General features: G+C 33.7%; 1 protein-coding gene and 1 pseudogene across 1 annotated transcript; both read left to right on the top strand.

Moving 5' to 3' along the window:
* The first annotated feature begins 216 nt into the window (after nt 1-216).
* Nucleotides 217-2,427, top strand: LOC101496538 (sugar transport protein 10-like; annotated as a pseudogene).
* Nucleotides 2,428-4,641: 2,214 nt separating this feature from the next.
* Nucleotides 4,642-5,778, top strand: LOC101500649 (sugar transport protein 10-like). Its single transcript, XM_012715081.2, has 2 exons — nt 4,642-5,241; nt 5,383-5,778. The coding sequence occupies exons 1-2, from the start codon at nt 4,642-4,644 to the stop codon at nt 5,776-5,778; spliced, it is 996 nt and encodes a 331-aa protein (XP_012570535.2).
* The last annotated feature ends 8,215 nt before the right edge of the window (nt 5,779-13,993 follow it).

Raw genomic sequence — 13,993 nt, 5'->3', positions numbered from 1 at the left:
AATCTAAAACAGGCTTTTAGTGATCCCAAAACTGAATCATTATTATGTTGTCTTTTATTTAATTAATTAATACTTTGTAAGTTTTCGACAGATAACATTTCGTTTGTCATATCTTATCATAAAAAAACATAAAACACTATATAATGTGACAATCATTGTTCAAGAACAATATATCAAGGGATACCAAAGAAAGAACAAAGAGGTAATATTAAAAAGATGGCAAGAGGAGCTTTTGTAGCATCTGGAGGAGGAAGACATAATGAAGGAAAGGTTACGGCCTTTGTGTTGATGACATGTTTTGTGGCTGCAGTGGGAGGTCTTCTCTTTGGTTATGACCTTGGCATTACTGGAGGAGTGACTTCCATGGAACCGTTCTTAATCAAGTTCTTTCCGTATGTGTATAAACAAATGAAAGATGAATCAGACACCGAGAGTCAATATTGCAAATTTGACAATCAACTCCTCACATTATTTACCTCTTCCTTATACCTTGCAGCATTGGTAGCCTCTTTCTTTGCTTCAATTACAACAAGATTACTTGGACGTAAACCTTCAATGTTTTTAGGTGGTTTGTTTTTCCTTCTTGGTGCATTGCTAAATGGTTTTGCTATCAATGTTGCAATGCTTATAATTGGTCGTTTGTTGCTCGGTTTTCGGGTGGGGTACTGCAATCAGGTAATTAAATGATGAACATAAAGACCCGTTTGTCAATCAGTTTTTAAAACATATATATTTTTTTCTTTAGTTCTTTTTATCAATTTATTATGAAATTTATAAAAAATTAAAATCTTAAAAGGCTTAGAAAATACTTTGAATAGGAACTTGTTTTGAGTAGTTTCTGTTGAAAATAATTTTCATTACCATAAAAAAACACAAAATAACTTTAGTTTTTCTTAAAAATCCCTAAACACACTTTCTAAATTATTGAAGACTAAAATATTTTTTTTTAATACGTAACAAATGAGCTCTATTGTTTAATTTGTGTCCTTTAAACCTTAAATAAATTTTGAACCAGTATAAGTATTTTTTTTATTGATTTATTTGTTATATATGCAACATTCAGTTTGTTCCAGTATATTTATCTGAAATGGCTCCAACAAAGATTAGAGGAGCACTTAATATGGGCTTCCAAATGATGATTACAATTGGCATCTTAATTGCAAACCTTATCAATTATGGGACTTCCGAGCACGAAAATGGATGGATAATTTCCTTGGGTGTAGGAGCTGTGCCTGCAATTTTATTGTGTTTGGGATCTCTTTTCTTGGGTGACACACCTAACTCCTTGATTGAGAGAGGTCAGCATGAAAATGCTAAGATAATGTTGCAAAAGATTCGCGGTACTAAGAACGTTGAAGAGGAGTTTCAAGATCTTATAGATGCAAGTGAACAAGCTAAAAAGGTGGAACACCCATGGAAGAACATTGTACAACCAAAATATAGACCACAACTAACTTTTTGTAGTTAAATTCCTTTTTTCCAACAATTCACTGGCATTAATGTTATCATGTTTTACGCACCCATCCTCTTCAAGACTTTGGGATTCGGTAATGAAGCTTCCCTTATGTCAGCGGTCATTACTGAAGGAGTAAATGTAGTTGCCACACTTGTTTCCATTTTCACCGTAGACAAGTTTGGAAGAAAGATCTTGTTCATTGAAGGTGGCGCCCAAATGTTTATTTGCCAGGTAAAGATGACATCTATTTTCTTAAAATTTAATTTTACCTTGACTTATTATTTATGGCGTAAAACATGTTAATTCTTTCTCGTTTTTATCGTATGAGAATTATTGGTATATATAAATGTTACAACCATTAATTACTTGTAGATTGCTATTGGAGGAATGATTGCTGCAAAGTTTGGACTAAGTGGTGAAGGCTCGTTAACTAAAGGAGAAGCCAATCTCCTTTTATTTTTGATATGTGCCTATGTTGCAGCTTATGCTTGGTCTTGGGGTCCATTGGGTTGGTTGGTTCCTAGTGAAATATGTTCTCTTGAAGCTCGATCCGCAGGTCAAGCTATTAATGTTGGCGTGAACATGTTATTTACATTTTTCATTGCCCAAATCTTTCTAATATGTTCTCTTGAAGCTCGATCCGCAGGTCAAGCTATTAATGTTGGCGTGAACATGTTATTTACATTTTTCATTGCACAAACTTTCTCACATTGCTTTTGCCATTTGAAGTTTGGCCTATTCTTCTTTTTTGCTGGCTTTGTCCTTATCATGACTATCTTCATAGCCTTGTTCTTGCCTGAGACAAAGAATGTTCCTATTGAAGAAATGAATAGAGTGTGGAAGTCACATTGGTTCTGGGCTAAATTCTTTTCTGACGAAGGTGCTGTTGGCAGGCATGAACACAACACTTCTCATTAAAGTTTATTAAGATGTAATTTTCAAATTATCAAAGGATGAATGATGAATGGATTGTACTACATTTACAATTCTAATTAGACACCATAGTGAACTCCACATTTAGTTGTATATTATAATTTATGGTTAAATAAGTTTTTAGTCTGTTTTAACAATTTTATTTTAAGTTCTTAATTATAAAAGTATTCTCACCTTTTTAGTCTCTAAATTATTTTTATTTAATTTTAGTCTCTAATTGATAGTTTTAGTTCCTATAAAATCAAAATTGGGATTAAAAGTGAAGAAACTTGTTTACGGACTAACCTTGAAAGGTCATATATTTATAGGGACTAATAATATATTTAACCCTACAATGTATATGTATAATTTTTTACTAATTTTTGTACTTTATCTTTTAAAAGATTTATTTGGATCCTTAAATTTTTTTTATTACATTTTACAAATTTGTCTCTTAACCATGACATTAAATGTAAGCTAGAGTGATCGTCAACCCTCTTCTGTGACATATGTGAAATGTAAAAAAAGAATTGGCGTAGTCATCTTATCAAAAATGAATGAATTGATGACATTATAGAGAAAGTCAAAAGGAATTTTAGGAAGATATTTGTGGATCTGAATTGTAGTCAAATTGGGTTGGACGAGATTATGTTCAAGTATATTTTAGGTATTGATAATTTGAATGGCAATACTAATTTCACAAACTGAAGAAGTTTAAAAGGTGGCATATTGTTGTGAAAGTAATAAAAATTCAGAGTACAATATTGTTTTCAATTGTAATTTCAGTATGGGAAGTTAGGAGTTGTTAAAATATTGTCTATGCAATTTCATCCTAGAGTTTCATAATAATATGTATATGCCCAAAGGGTATAATACGGATTTCATTGAATTGCATCCAAAAAAGGATGATGCAAAGTCTTTAACATTCTATAGATACGTTAACCCCGATTTAACCCAAGTTTACATTTTCTTGTACTTGGAATAACATAAGTAGGTCTAAGCTAAGAGGAAAATGGGTTGATAGTCAAGCCTTGAAGTTTCTTTTATGTTCAAAGAAGCATCTCCTCTAGAGAAAATGGTCAAAGGCCTTCCAAAGTTAAAAGGTAAGCGAGATGGAAAGAGGGAGAATAGCGTCTAACCTACACACATTGATACACACACATTTATCTCTAATATATTCATCACAGTTAGTTAGCAATAAAGACAAACTCAATAAATGTGGATCCACAAATATAGTAAAGAGTGATGGAGTTTTCTTGAAGAGTTTTTTACTTGTGATTACTTGAACAAGTGTTGGTAGATTGCAAATTGAACTATTGTCTTAATCTTACGGTTAATCTTCAAGTTATAGGTGATGAGAAACGTTGAATATTCAATTCAAACTGAATATAGCTGTTAGACACATCAGCAAAGTGTCACATCTGTTTTAAAACCATTAAACACATGTTTATATTATTGTCCAGAACGTTATTGACAAACCCATAATGTTCTTGCTTTTTTATCTGATGGAAAACGTGAATGAGTGTGAGAATGAGCATTCACGTGTCATTTGCTACTATTCTGAATCTGAATTATTCAAAGCTTTCAACATAACAGTGTAAGTACATTTTACTTGCGTCTTTGTCTTTCTTTCTTACAACTCGTCAATTTGGAGATCAATCTGGAAGCTGTTTTCCTCCTTTGGCCCTTCAATTCGAGTTACTGTCTTGATTACTTTTGGGTGGCCCATGTGCGAATTATAAATCTAAAACAGGCTTTTAGTGATCCCAAAACTGAATCATTTGTATGTTGTCTTTTATTTAAGATAAGCAAAACGTTCTGCAATCATTTTATCATCGATTCGAGTATCATTATGTAGAACATTCTGTATGTTTGTTTTTATTGCTATGTCTTTTATTTAAGATAAGCAAAACGTTCTGCAATCATTTTATCATCGATTCGAGTATCATTATGTAGAACATTCTGTATGTTTGTTTTTGCAAGCAGACCTTCAAATCTTGACTTTTAATTGCTCATTAAATGTTAGAAAGCTCATGTGCGAAATGCCAACTGATTTACTGCACGTTGCCCTTTCAAGAAGATCCTTATTGTCAATTGTTCTTTAATAGAACAACTAGAACATTCTGTTTTTAATACGTAACATATGAGCCCTATTGTTTAATTTGTGTCCTTTAAACCTTAAATAAATTTTGAACCAGTATAAGTATTTTTTTTTATTGATTTATTTGTTATATATATGCAACATTCAGTCTGTTCCAGTATATTTATTTGAAATGGCTCCAACAAAGATTAGAGGAGCACTTAATATGGGCTTCCAAATGATGATTACAATTGGCATCTTAATTGCAAACCTTATCAATTATGGGACTTCCGAGCACGAAAATGGATGGATAATTTCCTTGGGTGTAGGAGCTGTGCCTGCAATTTTATTGTGTTTGGGATCTCTTTTCTTGGGTGACACACCTAACTCCTTGATTGAGAGAGGTCAGCATGAAAATGCTAAGATAATGTTGCAAAAGATTCGCGGTACTAAGAACGTTGAGGAGGAGTTTCAAGATCTTATAGATGCAAGTGAACAAGCTAAAAAGGTGGAACACCCATGGAAGAACATTGTACAACCAAAATATAGACCACAACTAACTTTTTGTAGTTTAACTCCTTTTTTCCAACAATTCACTGGCATTAATGTTATCATGTTTTACGCACCCGTCCTCTTCAAGACTTTGGGATTCGGTAATGAAGCTTCCCTTATGTCAGCGGTCATTACTGGAGGAGTAAATGTAGTTGCCACACTTGTTTCCATTTTCACCGTAGACAAGTTTGGAAGAAAGATCTTGTTCATTGAAGGTGGCGCCCAAAAGTTTATTTGCCAGGTAAAGATGACATCTATTTTCTTAAAATTTAATTTTACCTTGACTTATTATTTATGGCGTAAAACATGTTAATTCTTTCTCGTTTTTATCGTATGAGAATTATTGGTATATATAAATGTTACAACCATTAATTACTTGTAGATTGCTATTGGAGGAATGATTGCTGCAAAGTTTGGACTAAGTGGTGAAGGCTCGTTAACTAAAGGAGAAGCCAATCTCCTTTTATTTTTGATATGTGCCTATGTTGCAGCTTATGCTTGGTCTTGGGGTCCATTGGGTTGGTTGGTTCCTAGTGAAATATGTTCTCTTGAAGCTCGATCCGCAGGTCAAGCTATTAATGTTGGCGTGAACATGTTATTTACATTTTTCATTGCACAAATCTTTCTCACATTGCTTTGCCATTTGAAGTTTGGCCTATTCTTCTTTTTTGCTGGCTTTGTCCTTATCATGACTATCTTCATAGCCTTGTTCTTGCCTGAGACAAAGAATGTTCCTATTGAAGAAATGAATAGAGTGTGGAAGTCACATTGGTTCTAGGCTAAATTCTTTTCTGACGAAGGTGTTGTTGGCAGGCATGAACACAACACTTCTCATTAAAGTTTATTAAGATGTAATTTTCAAATTATCAAAGGATGAATGATGAAGGATTGTACTACATTTACAATTGTAATTAGACACCATAGTGAACTCCACATTTAGTTGTATATTATAATTTATGGTTAAATAAGTTTTTAGTCCGTTTTAACAATTTTATTTTAAGTTCTTAATTATAAAAATATTCTCACCTTTTTAGTCTCTAAATTATTTTTATCTACTTTTAGTCTCTAATTGATAGTTTTAGTCCCTATAAAATCAAAATTGGGATTAAAAGTGAATAAACTTGTTTACGGACTAACCTTGAAAGGTCATATGTTTATAGGGACTAATAATATATTTAACCCTACAATGTATATGTATAATTTTTGACTAATTTTTGTACTTTATCTTTTAAAAGATTTATTTCGATCCTTTAATTTTTTTATTACATTTTACAAATTTGTCTCTTAACCATGACATTAAATGTAAGCTAGAGTGGTCGTCAACCCTCTTATGTGACATATGTGAAATGTAAAAAAAGAATTGGCGTAGTCATCTTATCAAAAATGAATGAATTGATGACATTATAGAGAAAGTCAAAAGGAATTTTAGGAAGATATTTGTGGATCTGAATTGTAGTCAAATTGGGTTGGACGAAATTATGTTCAAGTATATTTTAGGTTTTGATAATTTGAATGGCAATACTAATTTCACAAACTGAAGAAGTTTAAAGAGGTGGCATATTGTTGTGAAAGTAATAAAAATTCAGAGTACAATATTGTTTTCAATTGTAATTTCAGTATGGGATGTTAGGAGTTGTTAAAATATTGTCTATGCAATTTCATCCTAGAGTTTCATAATAATATGTATATGCCCAAAGGGTATAATACGGATTTCATTGAATTGCATCCAAAAAAGGATGATGCAAAGTCTTTAACATTCTATAGATACGTTAACCCCGATTTAACCCAAGTTTATGTTGGAAAAATATGACTTCTTTTGATTAAGAATAAGAGAATTAAGATGAAATCCAACGTGTTCAATTTTAATTCCTATGTTAACTATGCAAGATTCATACCCAAAGTACACAGCGGAAATATTAGATCGCATACTAGATGAATATGAAAAGTAAAGAGATAAGGGATAGAGAGATGGCACCAAGATTTATCCATGTTCAACTGTCAGTATGACAGCCTACATCTAGTCCTGACAATCCAACTAGATTTCAGATTTTTCTCCAATAGAAAGAATTAAGACTTGTTACATATTGTCCAGTTTCCTCGAAACCTATCTATCTAACTCGAATTCTTTCCTATTGCTTAACCCCTTGATCTTTGCAGTCAATCGTCAAACATACACAAGATCAAGTGAAGCTCCTTCTTGATGATCCTACATCAACGAAGATCGCCACCAGTTTCTAAACTGGATTTTCCAATCCTTTAATTACAAAGAGTTGTGTTTTTCAAGAATTAAAGATGTACAAAGATTTGACTCAAATCACTATTTTGGTTCTCACACAAAAGTATTTTTGGGCTATGAATGTTTGTGTGTGTGTGTGTGAAAAACGTTTTTGTCAAAAGTGTTTTTCAAGTGATTTTCAAAGATTATGAAAAGTATGCAAAAGTTTTGTGCAAAAGTTCTTTTTAAAAACGTTTGAATCAGCTTATATATATTCAAAGAAAACATCAGGACAATCGATTTTCTAATCGATTTCATAATGCATTAATCGATTGCCTAATCGATTTTCGCAGGTCTTGTTTTTCTTGAATCTTGAATCATATAAGCATGAATAGATTTGCCAATCGATTCTTTTAATACATTAATCAGAACTGGAACTAAGATTTTATCCAAATCGATTGAATAATCGATTATAGGTGTTTTGATTCAACAACGAAATCAAAACAATCGATTCCTCAGTCGACTTCATAATCGATTTGGCACTTAGCTGAACCCTTTCTGTAACTTGAACATTTTCTTCAATCGATTCGTCAATCGATTGTGCTGATCACAGTGACTCAGACTTTTCCATCAATTGATTTGCCAATCGATTGTGCGTGTTACAGAACCTCAACTATTTTGACAAAATGTATTTGCCAATCGATTTGATCAAAGTTGTTCTGATGAATGATTAATCAGCAATCGATTGCCTAATCGATTGCGTCAAACTTGGATTTTTAAGAAAACTAAATCAATTGATGTCCCAATCGATTTGTTGCATCACAGAACTTAAAACCTGATTTTAAACTTGGTATCAATCGATTTGGTAATCGATTGTTCCCATCACTTGTTGTTTCTGTGACTTGCTAAATCGATTGCTCAATGGATTGCCCAGTCGATTGTCTAATCGATTGATTGTATCCCAGAACTCAGGTTTCACTTAAAAACATTTATCCAATCGATTCCTCAATCGATTGATGTAATGATTAGTCTCTAATTGATAGTTTTAGTCCCTATAAAATCAAAATTGGGATTAAAAGTGAAGAAACTTGTTTACGGACTAACCTTGAAAGGTCATATATTTATAGGGACTAATAATATATTTAACCCTACAATGTATATGTATAATTTTTTACTAATTTTTGTACTTTATCTTTTAAAAGATTTATTTGGATCCTTTAATTTTTTTTATTACATTTTACAAATTTGTCTCTTAACCATGACATTAAATGTAAGCTAGAGTGATAGTCAACCCTCTTCTGTGACATATGTGAAATGTAAAAAAAGAATTGGCGTAGTCATCTTATCAAAAATGAATGAATTGATGACATTATAGAGAAAGTCAAAAGGAATTTTAGGAAGATATTTGTGGATCTGAATTGTAGTCAAATTGGGTTGGACGAGATTATGTTCAAGTATATTTTAGGTATTGATAATTTGAATGGCAATACTAATTTCACAAACTGAAGAAGTTTAAAAGGTGGCATATTGTTGTGAAAGTAATAAAAATTCAGAGTACAATATTGTTTTCAATTGTAATTTCAGTATGGGAAGTTAGGAGTTGTTAAAATATTGTCTATGCAATTTCATCCTAGAGTTTCATAATAATATGTATATGCCCAAAGGGTATAATACGGATTTCATTGAATTGCATCCAAAAAAGGATGATGCAAAGTCTTTAACATTCTATAGATACGTTAACCCCGATTTAACCCAAGTTTACATTCTCTTGTACTTGGAATAACATAAGTAGGTCTAAGCTAAGAGGAAAATGGGTTGATAGTCAAGCCTTGAAGTTTCTTTTATGTTCAAAGAAGCATCTCCTCTAGAGAAAATGGTCAAAGGCCTTCCAAAGTTAAAAGGTAAGCGAGATGGAAAGAGGGAGAATAGCGTCTAACCTACACACATTGATACACACACATTTATCTCTAATATATTCATCACAATTAGTTATCAATAAAGACAAACTCAATAAATGTGGATCCACAAGTATAGTAAAGAGTGATGGAGTTTTCTTGAAGATTTTTTTACTTGTGATTACTTGAACAAGTTTTGGTAGATTGCAAATTGAACTATTGTCTTAATCTTACGGTTAATCTTCAATTTATAGGTGATGAGAAACGTTGAATATTCAATTCAAACTGAATATAGCTGTTAGACACATCAGCAAAGTGTCACATTTGTTTTAAAACCATTAAACACATGTTTATATTATTGTCCAGAACATTATTGACAAACCCATAATGTTCTTGCTTTTTTATCTGATGGAAAACGTGAAAGAGTCTGAGAATGGGCATTCACGTGTCATTTGCTACTATTCTGAATCTGAATTATTCAAAGCTTTCAACATAACATTGTAAGTACATTTTACTTGCGTCTTTGTCTTTCTTTCTTACAACTCATCAATTTGGAGATCAATCTGGAAGCTGTTTTCCTCCTTTGGCCCTTCAATTCGAGTTACTGGCTTGATTACTTTTGTGTGGCCCATGTGCAAATTATAAATCTAAAACAGGCTTTTAGTGATCCCAAAACTGAATCATTTGTATGTTGTCTTTTATTTAAGATAAGCAGAATGTTCTGCAATCATTTTGTCATCGATTCGAGTATCATTATGTAGAACATTCTGTATGTTTGTTTTTTGCAAGTAGACCTTCAAATCTTGACTTTTAATTGCTCATTAAATGTTAGAAAGCTCATGTGCGAAATGCCAACTGATTTACTGCACGTTGCCCTTTCAAGAAGATCCTTATTGTCAATTGTTCTTTAATAGAACAAATAGAACATTCTGGTGAATGTTCTTCCATCGTTCTTTAAACAAATGACTTAATAAATGACTCAATATTGAAATGATTTTTTCTTCAAAGTTAATTCTTATTATTTTGCTGAACTGATATGAATATTTATGAGTGCAATGAACCTGTTCGTCATGAGAACAATATTTATAACAATTGAGAATGTTGTCTTTGATATGATATAAAAATATTCTCACCTTTTTATTCTAAATTATTTTTATTTGCTTTTAGTCTCTAATTGATAGTTTTAGTTCCTATAAAATCAAAATTGGGATTAAAAGTGAATTAACTTGTTTACGGACTAACCTTGAAAGGTCATATATTTATAGGGACTAATAATATATTTAACCCTACAATGTATATGTATAATTTTTGACTAATTTTTGTACTTTATATTTTAAAAGATTTATTTCAATCCTTTAATTTTTTTTATTACATTTTACAAATTTTTCTCTTAACCATGACATTAAATGTAAGCTAGAGTGATCGTCAACCCTCTTCTGTGACATATGTGAAATGTAAAAAAAGAATTGCGTAGTCATCTTATCTAAAATGAATGGATTGATGACATTATAGAGAAAGTCAAAAGGAATTTTAGGAAGATATTTGTGGATCTGAATTGTAGTCAAATTGGGTTGGACGAGATTATGTTCAAGTATATTTTAGGTATTGATAATTTGAATGGCAATACTAATTTCACAAACTGAAGAAGTTTAAAGAGGTGGCATATTGTTGTGAATGGTCAAAGGCCTTCCAAATTTAAAAGGTAAGCGAGATGGAAAAAGGGAGAATAACGTCTAACCTACACACAGGGGCTCAGCTATTTAAGAAATCGATTTTCCAATCGATTTGGCAAGTTACAGGGGCTCAACTATTTAAGAAATCGATTTTCCAATCGATTTGGCAAGTTACAGGGGCGCAGCTAGTTAAGAAATCGATTTCCCAATCGATTTCCCAATCGATTGCCCAATCGATTGCCCAATCGATTGAATTAAGCCTAGAGTTCAGTTTTCACTAAAACCCTTCATCCAAATCGATTTCCCAATCATTTGGCTTAGTGGAAATTCTTATTTTGAGTTAGATGATCGATTGCTCAATTGGTTCATCAATGGATTGGCCAGTTGTTTATTACTTGATTGATTTAAGACTTATTTTGACTTCATTTTCATTTGGCAAACATTATATGAACTTTTAGCATATGGAAAATCCTTTTAAGGTGCATGCTAGATTGAAAGGTTATCTTGTGCATTTGAAAACTTAAATGTTATGTGTTAACTGTTAATTTCGGTTGGTGACCCTTTACAACTATTATGGAAATCTGGGCTTTGCCCTCAGATGAGAGCCAGGACGATCCTACCGGTTCGTACCCTACGGATGGGAATGTAGATGGGAATGCTTGACTGGAGCTATGATAGGTGGATCTCACGGGGCGCGTGGAGATCACTCAGGGTGTATAGCTATAGTTTTTTGTAGAATGATCAGATTAGGATGACATAGAGGGATCATATGTCTTTCTTTTGGATTACGTTATTTTGAACTGGAAAAATGTACCTTTACTAATATTGTCAGTATGACATCTTATTTGAATGGGTTCCATGTATCATTTATTGTTGTGTAAATACTTTGGATTCATATTTTGAGAAACTTTTCCGCTGCTTGTAAATTATAATGACTCAATTATTTATCCAAAGGTATTACCTTATTTAATTCTTGATTTATTATAATTTCTTTTGAAAAAAAATATAATACACCCTCGCTTTGAAAATCGGGGTGTTACATTGTGGTATCAGAGCTTTGGTTGGGTTTTCTTTGGGGGATGTGGAGCCTTGGTTATAGATTGTAGGTCAACCTGTAAGTTGGGAGTTGTTATCTGATCATGCGTCGGTTTAGGTGGGTTGAGTTGTCAGGTCCGCAATAATTATCATGTGATGATGTAGTGTTAAGACTCTACTTGATGATGGTTTTATAGGAAAACCATGCCGCCAAGAAGGGATGACGTTCCAAGAGCCAATGCTAATAGGGACGATCGAATGGCGGAGGCTATGAATACCATGGCTGCTTTTGTTGCTGCACAGACTGCTGCCTAGACTCAACGTGATCTTGAAAAGAGGGGAAGAGAGATCCGGGCTACGGAGTCAAGAGGATTAGAAGACTTCCGTCGTTACAATCCTCCCAAGTTTAAGGGGGATGAAAATTCAGAGAAAGCAGATCAATGGATCCAAGAAGTGGAGAAGATATTCGAAATGATTAACTATCAAGTGGGAGTGAAGGTCAACTATGCCACTTATATGTTGTTAGGGGATGCTGAGTACTGGTGGAGGAGTACAAGATTGTTGATGAGAGCAGCTCACGAGGAGGTGGACTGGGAAAATGATTAACTGTCAGGCGGGAGTGAGGGTCAACTATGCCACTTATATGCTACTAGGAGATGCTGAGTACTGGTGGAGGAGTACAAGGTTGTTGATGAGATCAGCTCACGAGGAGGTGAACTGGGAATCTTTCAAAGGGAAGTTTTTCGACAAATACTTCCCGATGAGTACCAGGACTAGACTGGGTGATGATTTCCTGAAACTACATCAGGGGAACATGACCGTGGGCGAATATGCTGCTAAGTTTGAATCACTATCAAGGCATTTCAGATTTTTCCGTGAAGAGGTTGATGAACCATTCATGTGTCATCGTTTCCAAGACGGACTAAAGTATGAGATTCAAGACTCTGTCTTACCCTTGGGAATTCAACGTTTCCAAGTTCTTGTGGAAAAATGTAGAGAAGTTGAGGATATGAAGAATAAGAGAGCTAGCCGAGGAGGGAATTTTAACCCCAGGAGGGCCTAGTCGGGTGAATTATCGGAACAAGGGAAAACAAGTTGCTAAACCTTATCATCGACCACATGATAACAACGGGGGACAGAATAACCCAGGGAACCAAGACTTTGGGAGACAAGTGGGACAAGTGATACGATGTTTCCGATGTGGAGAAGAGGGACATTATACTAATGCTTGTACCTTTAACAATCATACTTGCTACAATTGCCATAAACCAGGACACTTTGCAAAGAATTGCAAGGCTCCGAAGGTGGAACCAATAGTGAATGTAGCTAGGACTACTCTTCCTACTGCTAGAGGACGTGTTTATTGCGTCGGTGCTGAAGTTGAAAATTTATCTAGCAATCTGATTCAATGTGACTGTGCGATTACAGGTAACCCTCTAACTGCACTTTCTGATTCTGGGGCAACCCATTCCTTCATTACTATGGATTGTGTGAATCGTTGGAAGTTATCTGTGTCGTCACTACCTTTTGATTTGGTTGTTTATACGCCTGCTAAGACTTTGACTGAAATTATTGTATGTTTACATTGCCATGTAATTGTCCATAATAGAGATTTCTCGATTAATTTGATTTGTTTACCTCTACAATAACCCAAGATCATTCTTGGTATGGATTGGAAGTCCTATCATTAGGTAATGATATATTGTACTCAATGTGTCGGTGTCATACTTAATGTTTAGGTTTGGTACTAGATGGATGTTCCGTACAAGGTGGACGTATATGAGGCTACGTGAAATAGTCTTGCGTGATTGCAATTCGTCAATAAGAGCAAGGTTATAGGAAAATACGAAAAACTCAGTGGACCTTGAGAACTTTGGTTGATTGCTTATGCATTAGGATAACCTTAAGTGCAAGTCACGGGGAGTGCTATTACAGTTCAGACAAAATCGTGTTAATGGAACGGACGAGCCTTACCGACTATGGATGTGTGTAGAGTTATTAAGCACCCTATGAGAACGGGTAGACAACACTTTCTTCGAGAAGGCCGGGTGAAAAAAGTTGTGACTATTATGTTGAATTCGAGTACAAACCAAGTGTGAATTGTTACACGTACTTTAAGTTTCGAGGACGAAACTAATTTAAGGGGGGTAGTAATGTAAGACCCATAATTTTAAA

Source organism: Cicer arietinum, chromosome 4 (assembly GCF_000331145.2).
Source record: "Cicer arietinum cultivar CDC Frontier isolate Library 1 chromosome 4, Cicar.CDCFrontier_v2.0, whole genome shotgun sequence".
Classification (NCBI taxonomy): domain Eukaryota; kingdom Viridiplantae; phylum Streptophyta; class Magnoliopsida; order Fabales; family Fabaceae; genus Cicer; species Cicer arietinum.
Note: the sequence above shows the minus strand (reverse complement) of the source record. Positions and strands in the feature narration are given on the sequence as shown.